This window comes from Sinocyclocheilus grahami, unplaced genomic scaffold (genome assembly GCF_001515645.1).
Source record: "Sinocyclocheilus grahami isolate Dianchi unplaced genomic scaffold, SAMN03320097.WGS_v1.1 scaffold798.1, whole genome shotgun sequence".
NCBI lineage: Eukaryota > Metazoa > Chordata > Actinopteri > Cypriniformes > Cyprinidae > Sinocyclocheilus > Sinocyclocheilus grahami.
In genome coordinates this window covers 895,677-913,789 of record NW_015505977.1, presented here as the reverse complement: position 1 = coordinate 913,789, position 18,113 = coordinate 895,677, and the positions used below count along the sequence as shown (strand labels likewise).

Below are 18,113 nucleotides of genomic sequence, written 5' to 3'. Positions count from 1 at the left end.
GTTATGCAAATCTTCCCACATCGTGACGTAGACATGTGGGGGTGTGATAGAATGAGCCATTTTAGGTAGACGTGGTTGACTCTTAACTTTTATAAAGAATATCTCTTTGGATTTGAGACTTTAGACTTTGCAACTTTACAGATCGTCTTTATGCACCAAGAGCTTGTAACACTCCAAAGAGAAAGGACAAATTTAAATCGCATCATATGACCTCTTTAAAAGATTTACGCCTCAGGCACTTGAAATGTGGTGCTCCTTGGGAGTTTTAACAGATGCAATTACCAAGCACTGCAGGTTTAAGTTTCGTGGTCCGAAAATATAAACGTAAAAGTCACCATGTGCACTAAACAGAATTTATGTAAATGTACTTCCAGCAGTGGCCAGGCTAGACTGGGTCTCGGTATTTTGAATGGGACTTGAATGGAGGTTACCAAGATGAATTTGCTGTATTAACTCAGTGATAAATACTAAAGTGGGTCATTTAGATTGTTTTGTTTTGTTGTCTGCTTAAATTTACATATGTAAAACTTATGTATCAATTTTTGTAATATAGTGAAAATAACAACATACTTTTACTTGGCATTCCTGCATTCTCTTATTTGACAAAAAAGCAAGAGTATATATACACACACACACACACACATATATATATATATATACATATATATATATATATATATATATATATACATACACACACACATTGTAATTACATTCTGATTATATATATATATATTAGAGTGAACAAGAACCTGGATCACAATCTGCATTAATAGTCAAGATCATAAATTTAAATTTAGATCACTATTTATATTTAGAATCTATATATTCAGAGCAAACAGAATCTGGATTGCAGTATGTGTGTATAATACAGATCACAATCTGAATCCAAAATCTAGATTCAAATCAAAGGCAATCTGAAATCACAATCTGTATTTATAGCATAAATTAAACTTTTTGAGTATAGATCACAAACTTAATTTACAAGGCTAGACTGGGTCTCGGTATTTTGAATGGGACTTGAATGGAGGTTACCAAGATGAATTTGCTGTATTAACTCAGTGATAAATACTAAAGTGGGTCATTTAGATTGTTTTGTTTTGTTGTCTGCTTAAATTTACATATGTAAAACTTATGTATCAATTTTTGTAATATAGTGAAAATAACAACATACTTTTACTTGGCATTCCTGCATTCTCTTATTTGACAAAAAAGCAAGAGAAAAAAATGCATTTAAAAAGTACTGACAATATAAAATACAATATAACTTATAATCTGGATGCATAATTTTTAAGAAATTGAATATAGAGTCTAAATTATAATCAGAATGAAATTACAATGCAGTAAATACTGCAGCTGTAAGTTGAATATGTTGCTTTACGCACAGTCAGGAAGGCAGTTTTCTGGCTCCATGGCCTCTTCAGCCGTCTCAGAGTATTCATCCTCTTCCTCGCCGGGTTTCCTGAGGTCGATCGTGCTGCCCTCTGATAGGCTGGTGTCATCACTCTGAAAACCAGGAGAACCAATCAGATCCCCTGACCAATGAATTTACACATTTGTCACTTATTCCAATTCCTAGAGATTTAAAAAAAACACACACATTTACAAATAAATCAATCAGACTGATGGCTGATTGGCTTGACTTTTTAATTTCTGAATATATATATATATATATATATATATATATATATATATATATATATATATATGATTATAATCTGAATCAAGAATCTAAATTTAGAGTGAACAAGAACCTGGATCACAATCTGCATTAATAGTCTAGATCATAAATTTAAATTTAGATCACTATTTATATTTAGAATCTATATATTCAGAGCAAACAGAATCTGGATTGCAGTATGAGTGTATAATACAGATCACAATCTGAATCCAAAATCTAGATTCAAATCAAAGGCAATCTGAAATCACAATCTGTATTTATAGCATAAATTAAACTTTCTGAGTATAGATCACAAACTTAATTTACAATCTATACATTCAGAGCAAAAATAATCTAAATTATAATATGGATGTAAAACATATATAATAATGTCAATCCTGAATGTGGATTTAGGGTACAATGCAGAGCACAATCTGAATCCAAAATCTAGATTCAAATCAAAGGGAATCTGAATCACAATCTGTTTTGAATATAGATCACTGAAATGATTTAGAATCTACATGTTGCGATCAAAGAATCTAAATTCTAATATGAATCACAATTTGTATTTATAGTATAAATCATATACTTTGAATATAGATTACAGGTTAGAATAGATTGACAGAGATTACATACAGAATATATAGATTACAGATTGGAATCTACATATTCAGAGCAAATATAATCTATATTACAATATGGATACACAATATATACAATATTCTAATTCAGAGCAATAGGAATCTGAATCACAATCTGTGTATGGGTCTAGCTCATAATCTGAACACTAATCACAATCCTGATTCAGGATCTGAATATACAGATAAAATATGTTTTAAAAAATTTGACTTTAGAAGTCCACTCTAATGATGTACAGTCACTCTTAGTATTGGATGGATGGATGGATGGATGGATGGATGGACAGACAGACAGGCAGACAGGTAGAATGATAGACAGAACGATGGATGGACAGGTAAAATGGTAAATAAAATGATGGATGGATGGATAAATGGATGGATGGACAGATATACAGGTAGAATGATAGACAGAACGATGGATGGATGGATGGACAGGTAAAATGGTAAATAAAATGATGAATGGATGGATGGACAGACAGAAGGGTAGAATGATAGACAGAACGATGGATGGATGGATGGATGGACAGGTAAAATGGTAAATAAAATGATGGACGGATGAATGGATGGATGGACAGACAGAAGGGTAGAATGATAGACAGAACGATGGATGGATGGATGTACAGGTAAAATGGTAAATAAAATGATGGACGGGTGAATGGATGGATGGACAGACAGAAGGGTAGAATGATAGACAGAACAATGGCTGGATGTATGGATGGATGGACAGTTAAAATGGTAAATAAAATGATTGATGGATGAATGGATGGATGGACGAACAGACGGGTAGAATGATAGAACGATGGATGGATGGATGGATGGATGGATGGATGGATGGGTAAAATGGTAAATAAAATGATGGATGGATGGATGGATGGGTAAAATGATAAATAAAATGATGAATGGATGGATGGATGGATGGATGGCTGGATGGATGGACGCACGCACGCACAGACAGACAGACAGGTAGAACAATAGATAGAATGGTGGTTGGATGGATGATCGATAGAAAGAGAGATAGACAGACAGGTAGGATGACAGATAGAATGATGGATGGATGGAGAGACAGACAGACTGGTAAAACAATAGATACTGTAGAACAATGGATGAATGGACAGAACAGACAGATAGAATGATAGAACAATAGAAGGACGGACAGACAGAAGATAGATAGATAGATAGATAGATAGATAGATAGATAGATAGATAGATAGATAGATAGATAGATAGATAGATAGATAGATAGATAGATACTATTCATAAATATTACAGTTATCTTGTAAAAATCATTCAATAACTTTGACGCATTGATAATAAATTAATGAAAGCATCTCTCCTGCTGTACAGAACAGTTCCATCAGGCAGTTTACTTTCAGCACATAGGTGCACAGACCAAAATAAAGCACACAGAGTGTCTGTATAATTCACACAGACACTCGGGCCCGTCCAGAGCCGGAGGGAAAGCACTGTGACACCCGAAGGACAGCCCTCCTCCATTATCCCCCACATTATAAATGATTAACCCAGATCTACAGAGAGTGTAAATGGAATCTCAGTCGTAACAGACACAGAGATACAGTACATCACGCACAGCCTCAGGGAGGAAGGTAAGCTGTGAGAGAGGGGCTGTTCTTCACGTGCCTGAAGGAAATGAATTAAGTCCAGTCACTCAGAAACACTGAGATGGTAGAGATGGGAACGAACCAGGGTTCAAAATCTACACTCAACAAATACATTTAAAATTAGACGTTGGTAAGTAAAATAAAACAGTTAGTCAACTTTCACTGAAAACATTTGATCCTTATCAAAAACAAGCTGTCATGACTTACTCAGTGGAAACTGTATCATCATAAGTTTTTTTTTTTTCTCTCCAAAACTCCATATGGTACATAAGCCCTGAATGCAAGGTTGTTATTTTTTTTAATAATTCAGTGAGTCTATTATTTACTTATGTTTCTGCTGTTTATGAAATTGATCAAATGGGTTATTAATCCCATTTTTCCACCCATGAACGAAAAACGAAAATTTACGTTTTTCGTTCATGGGTGGAAAAATGGGATTAATAACCCATTTGATCAATTTCATAAACAGCAGAAACATAAGTAAATAATAGACTCACTGAATTATTAAAAAAAATTTCTGACTGACAACCGGAGAACAACAGATATTAGCCTACTGTTAGCTATATAATGTAGTCTTGTGTTTTATTAAAATTTATTATCATTTATATCTCAAAAGGATATGCATTCACCAGAAAGGGGCATTTAATTCCCGCCCACATGTAGAAATCAAATATTCAAGCTGTTTATTCATTTTTCCACCCATGAACGGAAAACGAAAATTTAAGATGAATTCTCGTTTCTCGTTTTTTGGAAAAAAACGAAAAAGGAGCCGTTTTCTCATTTTTCTACTTTCAATATTAAATCAAAAAACGAATGATCGAATGATACACGGATTGTTGACACTGTTTTGTTTCGTTTTGTTTTTCAGAGAGAAAAATTCAGAGAGAGAAAAAAAACGTCAAAACATTTTTAAAAAGTCAATTTGATTTTTTTAAGGGTACACCATTATATTTGTGTTGTACAAAAAAAAGATAGCTAGATAGATGGATAGATGGATGGATAAAAATTATAAAAATAAAATACATCAAAACAACAACAACAACAAAAAACTTCAGGCCACAAAAAAATATCTTGGCATAATATAGCAAAGCAACAAGAAACAGGAAGGAGAAATAAATAAACAAATCCAAATAAATAGAGAGACCAATATTTATGTTAGGTTACTATGTAATATAATGTCCACAAAACAAGCCACTACAAATTCTTCATCACAGTTTCTATGATAACTGCATGTAACCCTCGATGGGTTAAAAGAGAGGCTGCACACATTTTTTTTCCCAGATTTAAGAGCTTTTCATGTTTTTTGCTTGGCTTTTGTGAGCCACACGCAGCATTAACTGCTCTTCAGTAACACACGCAGACACAGATGTCTCTGAAGGGCCGTCCATTTGAATGCCAGAGTCTTTGTAATAATAATAGGCGGCTTGATGGGCGCGTGGAGAGCGAGGCTCGCGCTTTAATCCGCGATGACAACATGTCAAACACGTGTTCTCACCCTCGTGCGGTCGAGACGTCTTTATTCCCAAGTGTTCATCGCCACCTGCACGTGTGTGGGGGATCAGGATGAAAGATGTGGCAGATGCATCTGCATGACGTTCTGATATCAGAGCTGTCGTCTCGACAGGTGAAAACCTCTTCATGCTCTCTTAAAATCGAAATTTTTTAGCATTGAATTACGAATCAGTGGACAAGAACATGACATTCCCGCTCCGAGCGCAGGCTTACGTTTCAAGTAGCTTCTAAGCAGGGATTATCTCAGACTTTGCTCTCCAATAATGCCACGGAGGGTTACTCAAACATAACCTTAACTAAAACAGGTTCTAGTTTATTTAAAGCTATACTGACCCCTTGCTGAGCTCCACCCCTTTTTACTAACAGAACAATGTGCTCATAAAGTGGTCAGATCTGATCGGAGATGATTTTTATGAGCACTGGAAAGAATTGTGAAATTTTTATTGGCCATTCTCTGCTAAAGAAATTGTTGTAAAATAACTAAAAACTACTGAGTTGAAGCAAAAGCCAGCTGTAAACAGAAAAGCCTCATTTGAATGCGCAAACATTAGTGTAAAGTTTCTACAATTCATTCACTACGTTTTTTTAAAGAAACTGTTAAATTAACGATTAAAACTCATGAGTAACATTAAAAAAAAAAACGGAAAAACTACAAATCAAAAATTAAGCAAATGCTTCTCAGCCAATTGCAAAGAGAAAATATGCATTGTAATGTTTCTACATTACATTTACTACTTTTAGAAATTGGCAAATTACGTAGTACATACTAATAATTAGCAAAAAAAGATGCCACTGTCAGACGAAAAAATTTATGAGCACTGGAAAGAATTGTGAAATTTTTATTGGCCATTCTCTGCTAAAGAAATTGTTGTAAAATAACTAAAAACTACTGAGTTGAAGCAAAAGCCAGCTGTAAACAGAAAAGCCTCATTTGAATGCGCAAACATTAGTGTAAAGTTTCTACAATTCATTCACTACGTTTTTTTAAAGAAACTGTTAAATTAACGATTAAAACTCATGAGTAACATTAAAAAAAAAACGGAAAAACTACAAATCAAAAATTAAGCAAATGCTTCTCAGCCAATTGCAAAGAGAAAATATGCATTGTAATGTTTCTACATTACATTTACTACTTTTAGAAATTGGCAAATTACGTAGTACATACTAATAATTAGCAAAAAAGATGCCACTGTCAGACGAAAAAACAACAACGAAGACCGCTGTGGTTAAACGCGATAAAACAAGCGGACTGGACAGAAACGATTGTCAAAAATGCTCGCGTTTGCAGCGCACACTTCTTATCAGAAAAGGTTCAATAAAGTATTGTCTTTTGTTGTTATGGATGCTTCTAAAGATTTCTTATGCATCTCACGATTATGTCGCGTATGAAATAATGTCTGTGTGCATGTGTGTAAAACAACAAATTGACAATTTATATGGTTAATCATTTGTAATTGTATATACATTGTCGTGATTAATTGTGGCTGGAATAATAATGTAGCTGTAAAAATAGTTGCCTGCTGAAATTGAAATGTATATACATCTTCATGACTAGATGAGTTTGTCTTTACTAAACACGTTAGATGTGAGTCACTCAGCCAGAGGGAATCCTGTCAGATCGTCCAAGCTTTGAGGGAGCGTGTACAGGTCGGCCGATCTGGTTTCGTCCGTTAAAGTTAACCTTTTCAAATAACAATCGCGGTCCCGGACAGTGAGTGACCTTACAATATGCATGTAAAATCAGACATCATTGTTAAAAAAACAAGCTAACAAACTTCATAGCTAGCGTTAGTGAAGCGGTCAGGGGAATCTTTCTGCCTCCACCTAAGCTCCACCCACAGAAAAAAAACGCCACAATGTTTACCAACAGAAAAAGTGTCTGTATTTGTAGCAATAGCCAAAAATACATTGTATGGGTCAAAATTATGGATTTTTCTTTTATGCAAAAATTCATTAGGATATTAAGTAAAGATTATGTTCCATGAAGATATTTTGTAAATGTCCTACTGTAAATATATTAAAACTTAATTTTTGATTAGTAGTATGCATTGCTAGGAACTTCATTTGGACAACTTTAAAGGCGATTTTCTCAGTATTTAGATTTTTTTGCACCCTCAGATTCCAGAGTTCAAATATTGTCCTATCCTAACAAACCATACATCAATGGAACGCTTATTTATTCAGCTTTCAGATGATGTATAAATCCCAATTCCGACCCTTATGACTGGTTTTGTGGTCCAGGGTCATATATATATGTCCTCAGAGTTTATATCTCACAATTCTGATTTAATAACTTGCAACTGTGTGTCAAAATTGTGAGATATAAACTCATAATTATGAGGGGAAAAAACTGACTATTTCTAATAATTGTGACTTTATTTATTAAAATTATGAGTTTATATCATGCAACTCTGACTTTATAACCTGCAATTATGAGTTTATATCTCACACAATACTGAGAAAAAAAATAAGTTAGAATTACCAGATGTAAACTCACAATTGCAAGAAAAAAAGTCTGAGAGATAAAAAGCAATTACTTTTTTTTTTTTACCCCAGTGGCGGAAACGAGCTTCCATATCAATGAGCCTCATTTGAAAGTACCAACATTAGTGCAGCGTTCGCTACTTTATTTAAAGAAAACATTAAATTACGCAGTAACATGATTAAAAACAAATTTGAGGCAAACGACTCTCACTGACAACTACAAAGAGAAAAGCCTCATTTGAAAGTTATAACATTGCTGTAACACTGTAACATTTCTATAATGCATTCAATACCTTTGAAGAAAATGATAAATTATGCAATGCATTATACAAAGGTGCAAATCTGAAATGATGGAAACACTTTTCACAAAAGCCTCGTGTGAAAGTAATAACTAAATTTATACATCATATCAAATACTTTCTTTAAAGAAATGATTAAATTACACAGTTTGCAGCGCACACTTCTTATCAGAAAAGGTTCAATAAAGTATTGTCTTTTGTTGTTATGGATGCTTCTAAAGATTTCTTATGCATCTCACGATTATGTCGCGTATGAAATAATGTCTGTGTGCATGTGTGTAAAACAACAAATTGACAATTTATATGGTTAATCATTTGTAATTGTATATACATTGTCGTGATTAATTGTGGCTGGAATAATAATGTAGCTGTAAAAATAGTTGCCTGCTGAAATTGAAATGTATATACATCTTCATGACTAGATGAGTTTGTCTTTACTAAACACGTTAGATGTGAGTCACTCAGCCAGAGGGAATCCTGTCAGATCGTCCAAGCTTTGAGGGAGCGTGTACAGGTCGGCCGATCTGGTTTCGTCCGTTAAAGTTAACCTTTTCAAATAACAATCGCGGTCCCGGACAGTGAGTGACCTTACAATATGCATGTAAAATCAGACATCATTGTTAAAAAAACAAGCTAACAAACTTCATAGCTAGCGTTAGTGAAGCGGTCAGGGGAATCTTTCTGCCTCCACCTAAGCTCCACCCACAGAAAAAAAACGCCACAATGTTTACCAACAGAAAAAGTGTCTGTATTTGTAGCAATAGCCAAAAATACATTGTATGGGTCAAAATTATGGATTTTTCTTTTATGCAAAAATTCATTAGGATATTAAGTAAAGATTATGTTCCATGAAGATATTTTGTAAATGTCCTACTGTAAATATATTAAAACTTAATTTTTGATTAGTAGTATGCATTGCTAGGAACTTCATTTGGACAACTTTAAAGGCGATTTTCTCAGTATTTAGATTTTTTTGCACCCTCAGATTCCAGAGTTCAAATATTGTCCTATCCTAACAAACCATACATCAATGGAACGCTTATTTATTCAGTTTTCAGATGATGTATAAATCCCAATTCCGACCCTTATGACTGGTTTTGTGGTCCAGGGTCATATATATATGTCCTCAGAGTTTATATCTCACAATTCTGATTTAATAACTTGCAACTGTGTGTCAAAATTGTGAGATATAAACTCATAATTATGAGGGGAAAAAACTGACTATTTCTAATAATTGTGACTTTATTTATTAAAATTATGAGTTTATATCATGCAACTCTGACTTTATAACCTGCAATTATGAGTTTATATCTCACACAATACTGAGAAAAAAAATAAGTTAGAATTACCAGATGTAAACTCACAATTGCAAGAAAAAAAGTCTGAGAGATAAAAAGCAATTACTTTTTTTTTTTTACCCCAGTGGCGGAAACGAGCTTCCATATCAATGAGCCTCATTTGAAAGTACCAACATTAGTGCAGCGTTCGCTACTTTATTTAAAGAAAACATTAAATTACGCAGTAACATGATTAAAAACAAATTTGAGGCAAACGACTCTCACTGACAACTACAAAGAGAAAAGCCTCATTTGAAAGTTATAACATTGCTGTAACACTGTAACATTTCTATAATGCATTCAATACCTTTGAAGAAAATGATAAATTATGCAATGCATTATACAAAGGTGCAAATCTGAAATGATGGAAACACTTTTCACAAAAGCCTCGTGTGAAAGTAATAACTAAATTTATACATCATATCAAATACTTTCTTTAAAGAAATGATTCAATTACACAGTAACACATTTAAAAATTGTTTTAAAAAATCTGAATAGAATTAATCGATTTCCAACCACTTTAATACCACTGGTTGATTCAAGTAGTTTAGAAATCACACACTTTACCTTCATGAAAGTAAATAGGGTCATATTTGATGTGTTGTTGTTATTAAGAAAGTTTCATCTAATTTGCATGATTAATTCTGAACTCCTGGGAGTTTGAATGTGTGGCTCTGTGTGTTTTCCTCTAGAGGACGTTTGAAAAGGCTGGAGATTGAATCTGTCAGCAGTAACCTAGATGGCACTTCCTCCTCCAGCGCACTCTGACAGGGTCCGCCTCGCTAGCCTTGCTATCTGTCTGACACGCAAGAAAACAAATCTTCCTTTTGTTCGCCCAGACCAATTTTCACTTTTTAATAGCCTAGCGAGCAGATCGTTTCATTAGCCAGCTAGAACCCATTTAGCACACCACGGCATTGTTGGCGGTCGTCAACTGATAAACTGTATCAAACCCTCTAACCTGCAGTTCCTGGGCCTTGATTAAATCAAACATTAAAATCGGTTTACTTTAGCAGTTATTAACAACTTATTTTTAGGTCTGTCAATCAATTCAAATAGTTGGAATAATTCCTTAAGCAGAGTTGTAAATATGTTTGTTTTACTAAATTAAACTGGTAAACTGACAGCCCTACTTAAAAGTACACATGACAGAAACAGGATTTTAAATATGACCATGATAATTAATTTGATTAAATTAACATGTTCAACAGACAGCCCTACTTATTATATATGAAGAAAAAAAAACATGAATGACCATGCATGGATGATCAGTTTTCTTTACATTTTTGTGCTTTATTTTCATAATTGATATTTTTTAATTTTTTGCAATTTATTTTTTTATTATTAATTTTATTAAATTAACATGTTAAACAGACAACCCTACTAATGAAAAACTGCGTTTCTGTCATATATAATAAGTATAGGATCAGTTGCGTTATTTTTGTGCATTATTTTATTAAATTCATATAAAATGTAATAATACATTTTATTAAATTAGTGTGTCAAACTGACAGCCCTACTTATTATATATGACGGAAACCTGTGATGTATGATCGGTTGCGTTACTTTTTTATATGTTATTTTTAGAATTAATTTTATTAATTTAACATTAAACTGACAGCCCTACTTACGACATATAACAAAAACAGGAATTTTCATACATGTATGATCATTTTCTAGTGCATTATTTTTACAATTCACATAAAAAGTGTGAAATTGTACTTTTATATAACAGAAACAGGAATTCACAGCCAGATATGTATGATTCCATTTTGCTAAAACACTTTTTACTAATTTAATGTGTTAAAACGACGATCCTACTCACTATACATTTCAGAAACATGGCATTGCTGCATTCTGAAGATGTCCTGAAATACTCAAAAATACTGTTACCTAGAACTAAGAACAATAAGAAAAATGTTGAGTTATTGTTTAACATCGTTAGGTCTTTTTATTTGGTCCTCCTGGCAAGAGCAAATTTTTAGTTTTAAGTGACAATGTACTGAACCCAAGTGACCTGTATTCAGCGGATGGGATCGAAATATCTCTATGTCCTCCTTCAATGTCTCACCTCAGCAAAACAGAAAAGCTTCACAAAGGCTGAAAGACGTTTGCAGTGCTCTTAAGGCACAGCCTCCGCTTCGGCTAATGCACTTCCATGCATTTTTTAAAAGTCACACACAAAGCGGCTCCATACTCACGTATCTGTGCGAGCCGTCGTAATCACACCTCTCGATGTGGCCGAGACTGCCGTCGGAAAAATACAGCTTTTCGGCTTTGTGGTCGATGGTGAGTCCATTAGGGGTGATGACATCCACACTAACAATGACGCGGACATTCCGGCCGGTTAAGGTCGACCTCATGATGCTTGGCTTCTGCTCGTTCCAGTTAGTCCAGAACATCAAGCTGGGGGAACACAAACAGACTGTTAGCCGTCACATCACGTGATTTTTACCATAAAAAACTAGTCCTAAAAAAAACTTGAGTCATCCTTAAAAATATCAAACTTAACTGACGCAAGCACTTTTCTTAGAATTAGTATACATTTTCTGAGCCATTAGTTCTTCAAATTTGGCATATTTCAGACATACATTATTTCTTTGAAAGTCACATTAAAATTTCACAAATATGCATTTGAAAAAAAATATAAGAAACTAAAACTTAAGTATGAATATGACCAAAAGTATCAAAAGCGTTTTTAATATTTTTTTATTATTATTATTTGTATTAATTATTTAAGATATATATATATATTTGTTATTAAGAAAGTTTCATCTAATTTGCATGATTAATTCTGAACTCCTGGGAGTTTGAATGTGTGGCTCTGTGTGTTTTCCTCTAGAGGACGTTTGAAAAGGCTGGAGATTGAATCTGTCAGCAGTAACCTAGATGGCACTTCCTCCTCCAGCGCACTCTGACAGGGTCCGCCTCGCTAGCCTTGCTATCTGTCTGACACGCAAGAAAACAAATCTTCCTTTTGTTCGCCCAGACCAATTTTCACTTTTTAATAGCCTAGCGAGCAGATCGTTTCATTAGCCAGCTAGAACCCATTTAGCACACCACGGCATTGTTGGCGGTCGTCAACTGATAAACTGTATCAAACCCTCTAACCTGCAGTTCCTGGGCCTTGATTAAATCAAACATTAAAATCGGTTTACTTTAGCAGTTATTAACAACTTATTTTTAGGTCTGTCAATCAATTCAAATAGTTGGAATAATTCCTTAAGCAGAGTTGTAAATATGTTTGTTTTACTAAATTAAACTGGTAAACTGACAGCCCTACTTAAAAGTACACATGACAGAAACAGGATTTTAAATATGACCATGATAATTAATTTGATTAAATTAACATGTTCAACAGACAGCCCTACTTATTATATATGAAGAAAAAAAAACATGAATGACCATGCATGGATGATCAGTTTTCTTTACATTTTTGTGCTTTATTTTCATAATTGATATTTTTTAATTTTTTGCAATTTATTTTTTTATTATTAATTTTATTAAATTAACATGTTAAACAGACAACCCTACTAATGAAAAACTGCGTTTCTGTCATATATAATAAGTATAGGATCAGTTGCGTTATTTTTGTGCATTATTTTATTAAATTCATATAAAATGTAATAATACATTTTATTAAATTAGTGTGTCAAACTGACAGCCCTACTTATTATATATGACGGAAACCTGTGATGTATGATCGGTTGCGTTACTTTTTTATATGTTATTTTTAGAATTAATTTTATTAATTTAACATTAAACTGACAGCCCTACTTACGACATATAACAAAAACAGGAATTTTCATACATGTATGATCATTTTCTAGTGCATTATTTTTACAATTCACATAAAAAGTGTGAAATTGTACTTTTATATAACAGAAACAGGAATTCACAGCCAGATTTCCATTTTGCCATTTTGCTAAAACACTTTTTACTAATTTAATGTGTTAAAACGACGATCCTACTCACTATACATTTCAGCATTGCGGCATTGCTGCATTCTGAAGATGTCCTGAAATACTCAAAAATACTGTTACCTAGAACTAAGAACAATAAGAAAAATGTTGAGTTATTGTTTAACATCGTTAGGTCTTTTTATTTGGTCCTCCTGGCAAGAGCAAATTTTTAGTTTTAAGTGACAATGTACTGAACCCAAGTGACCTGTATTCAGCGGATGGGATCGAAATATCTCTATGTCCTCCTTCAATGTCTCACCTCAGCAAAACAGAAAAGCTTCACAAAGGCTGAAAGACGTTTGCAGTGCTCTTAAGGCACAGCCTCCGCTTCGGCTAATGCACTTCCATGCATTTTTTAAAAGTCACACACAAAGCGGCTCCATACTCACGTATCTGTGCGAGCCGTCGTAATCACACCTCTCGATGTGGCCGAGACTGCCGTCGGAAAAATACAGCTTTTCGGCTTTGTGGTCGATGGTGAGTCCATTAGGGGTGATGACATCCACACTAACAATGACGCGGACATTCCGGCCGGTTAAGGTCGACCTCATGATGCTTGGCTTCTGCTCGTTCCAGTTAGTCCAGAACATCAAGCTGGGGGAACACAAACAGACTGTTAGCCGTCACATCACGTGATTTTTACCATAAAAAAACTAGTCCTAATATATATATATGCGCAGTTATTTTATTTCTTAAGGTTAATTACTTTACATGTATTTCTTGAATTAATTAACTAATATATTTTTTTATTATTTTTTTAATTAATTAATAATAATAATAAATTATATATATTTTTAATTAATTAATTAATTAATTTATTTTATTTCATTATATTACATTACATTACCATGATAAAATGATAGCCCTACTTATTATATATGGCAGAAACTTTTTGTATGGTTGGCTAAATTTTCATACGCATACAATCAGTTGCATAGTAGGGACTCCCGTGCCGCCAGAGTCGTGAGCTGCCGGACCCGCAGTCCGGACGAGAACTGCACCCGTTACAGGGCCGTCGGGTAAGGATGCCGGGCCGTCTAGTCCCTTCAAGCGCCGTGGGCAGAGAGAAGGACGAAGCCGCTGAAAGGCGCCGCCGCCCCTTGCGCCCTGGACCGGAGAGGGGAGCGCATGTGGCCGCCGGACTCCGCCCCTTACCTGGACCCTTCCTTCCTTCCTGACCACTGCCCTTCCCTTCAAGAACCCCACAGCACGACGAGGACACCAGATCCCCTGTTTATTTTGGACACTTGATTCCCTTTTGTCTGGACACTTTGTTTATTTTCTGTTAATAAAAGCCTCTCCGAGGCCTGACGCCACACCCACTGTGTCTGTCGTTTGCTCCTCCCGCGACAACACCCATTAACGTAAACTACGCCAGAGCAAGTACACACCTCACGCACCGGAAGCTGTGCACGCGCCCAAAGACAGTTAAACATAGTGGTGTATTAGAGGTAAAAAAAAAATTATATAAATACTCTTCGGTTTCTGGCACAAACCGATCGTTTCGTGTCTTAGGACATCAATGTGTCGTCACGAGCCACAGGGTTTAATTTGGATTTGTCTGTGGATGTTTTTTTTACTCTCATAGATTTTGTTTCCATTGCCATGCATTATACGACTGAAAATCATCAAATGTGTTCTACTGAAGAAACAAAGTCACCTACATCTTGGATGCCCTGGGGGTAAGCAGATAAACATCAAATTTTCATTTTTGGGTGAACTATCCCTTTAAGCAATTATGTCACCCTTAAAAATTTCTAAAAATTTTATTACATAGTAGGTAATATCAAATGTAGTGGCATCTAACAAATCATGCTAGTTAATTTTTTTTCACTTTTCTAAGACATTCCTTCTTCAAATTTCTTACATTTCCCGACCTACTGTAAATGTTTTCTTTGAATGGCACATACAAATGTTACAAGTCTATATATAAGTCTTCTTAAAACAAAACGCGAACCATTGATGCTTCGTTACACTATGCTAATAGCCTCATTAAAAATGTATTCATCTGCAATTATAATCAAAAAGGCTATAGCCTAATAGCATCAGCCCTTTTTCTTTTAATGTGTCAGAAAAACACTAGTCAGTCGAAGGACGAAGCATGTCCTTGTGTTTGAGATGAGTGTGCTAGCCTGGCATGTGACGGCACCTTGCAGTGTCAGTCGCTAGCGCCAGCGTGTGATTCCTAGCTGTGATCTTTGGCAGCTTTTGAATCGCAGGGAATTCTTGCTGACAGCAGCAGCCACTTATTGCCGTGCTAATGCCCTAACAGGCTAACACACCGACTGCTACAGTCCGACTAAGTGCTGTCCGGGTATGAAGCAGTGAAATGTTCCTTAGAGAACAAACAGCCATGTTAATGCTGAGGCTAAAAGATAGTATACTGTACTTTACTGTACCAGTGAGAAGTTATAAGCAATACAAGGGTTTGCAAAGTCTAAATTTCTGATTTCCTACTTGAAAAACTGAAGAAAATGTTTGGTTAGCAAACATTTTCGCGTTAAACACAATGATCTTGTTTATGAGTGTACACCTGAAGAACACAAGCTAATCCTAGTATAGCATTGTTTACCCTTAGCAATTTGACAAATGCTAACGCTAGCTGTCATCTTGCTTTCATATACAACATTTGTCAAGCATTAGGCAAAGTTTATAGTCAAAAATGTAACAGACATAGGAAAATTCCACATCTGACTGAATATAATTTAGCCTAAAATGGCGGGAAATGCTCAAATCAATTTAAATGTAGACGGCTGAGGCAAAATCAAACTAAACAAGGTGCTATCTCTTTCATAAGCTCAATTTGTCTTAAAATATCTTATAATTGATGATCGGTGGTTCTCAACTAGACAGTTTTGATCCAGGAAGCAGAAATTTAAATGTTACATGATGCTAACTGCTAAATAAAGCACAACTAACAGCAGAACAACACAGTAAGAATAACAAAAATATAGGGTTATCAACTTTTAAAAATGACAAAACTTATATATTTTGTTGTGGATGTCAAAAATTGTTTCACTTGTAAATCTTGTGATTTGTGCTGACAACAAAATGCTTTTACAAGTATTAGCAATTCAGCAACGTATAGTTATATTAATAAATTACTTTTATACTTTATTACACACATTTTAGCTCACTTTTGTAAGGCTTGCGCTCGATGTTTACTGTAAAACATAGTTGAGAACCACTGTGCTAGATGACACTAAAATCAGAGGATCAAACATAAAGGCAATCTTTAGTTCAGCAGGGCAGCAATTTGCCAAAGTAGAACAAATTATAAATAAATGCATAAAAGTGAAACTTAATGAATGTTTTCTAATTTGAAAATGAAAGGAGTTGCTGACAGAGATCAAGAGATGCAAACGTGTTTGGAGATTAATGCCGCAAATCTCTGTAACACAGGTCACCCTGTTTTAAATTTGAATCTTTATGAAGCTCATAACTCACTGATGTAAAATTAACACTCTGTATGTGGTCTGGAACCTAATTACTCAGAAATAATTAGAGGATCCCTCCCTTAATTGACCTTTTGGATAAAACAGCCATCAAAACAAATTGATCAACAAGGGTTTTTTTGAGGTGAGATGGAATGCAGAAACTTTTGGCATTTGAGATGGATGGATTTATTTTACTGTAATGAAGTGGACTTGCAAGATAGATAAAATACAGTATGAAAATGACATTTAAGAAAAACATGAAATACTAAATAAATTAGAAGAAATATATAAAAGAAATGAATTTATAATATATAAATATATAATTTAACTAATATATATATATGTATATGAATGATACATTTATTTCCTGAACGGCTATATTTTGGTGGAAAGCATTTATCTACAATAAAAAGTATAATTTATAATGGTTAGTAATATTTCTATAATATTTATTTCTAGAATAAGAAGAAGAAAAAGAAAAAAGATGAAGAAGAATGTAAATACATTTTATATTTAATATTATTCCATGGTCTGTCTGAATACTGGATTCTGATTGGCTGGCAGGTATGCACAGGTAGCTCCAAGTCAGTTTAATCACCGCTCCATATTAATGTGCTGCTTTAAAATATTATTCCATGGTCTGTCTGAATACTGGATTCTGATTGGCTGGCAGGTATGCACAGGTAGCTCCAAGTCAGTTTATCCATATTTCCATATTAATGTGCTGCTTTAATTGATGCACACTAACAACACACACACACACACACACACACACACAAAGAGAGAGAGAGAGAGAGATCGCAGATTGCGCTGCACACACACATCAACTTGTCGACACTTCCCCGCGATTTTTATTAATAAAATAGCCTAGATACTAGATTGATACACTATATTCCTCAGCAACAATGGTAAAATGGCTGTTTTTGAAGTAATTGTTTGTAGAGAGATACGCGCAGACACAGCACGCAGGTACACACAACTGTCCTCTCTCTCTCTCTCTCTCTCTCTCTCTCAATAATTAATTGAAATACATGCTATAATTCATTCAAATAAATGTGGTCTTACCGCACTATTTCATCTCTGTGTATGATTTGAAGCGGGCAGAATGCTAACGCTAATGTGCCGTAACTGATGAAAATAACTCTCAGTTTTACGCATTCGGTCA

General features: G+C 34.5%; 1 protein-coding gene across 1 annotated transcript in view; it reads right to left on the bottom strand.

The window, feature by feature from the left end:
- LOC107561892 (low-density lipoprotein receptor-related protein 1B-like) overlaps window positions 1-18,113 on the bottom strand; it is a 263,568-nt gene that overhangs the window by 60,979 nt on the left and 184,476 nt on the right. The window contains exons 43-46 of the mRNA XM_016246424.1: window positions 13,878-14,105; window positions 11,751-11,955; window positions 5,413-5,560; window positions 1,386-1,535 (exon numbers count right to left, since the gene is read on the bottom strand). Coding sequence (XP_016101910.1) covers window positions 1,386-1,535; window positions 5,413-5,560; window positions 11,751-11,955; window positions 13,878-14,105 — 731 coding nt within the window. The remainder of the gene's footprint in view (window positions 1-1,385; window positions 1,536-5,412; window positions 5,561-11,750; window positions 11,956-13,877; window positions 14,106-18,113) is intronic.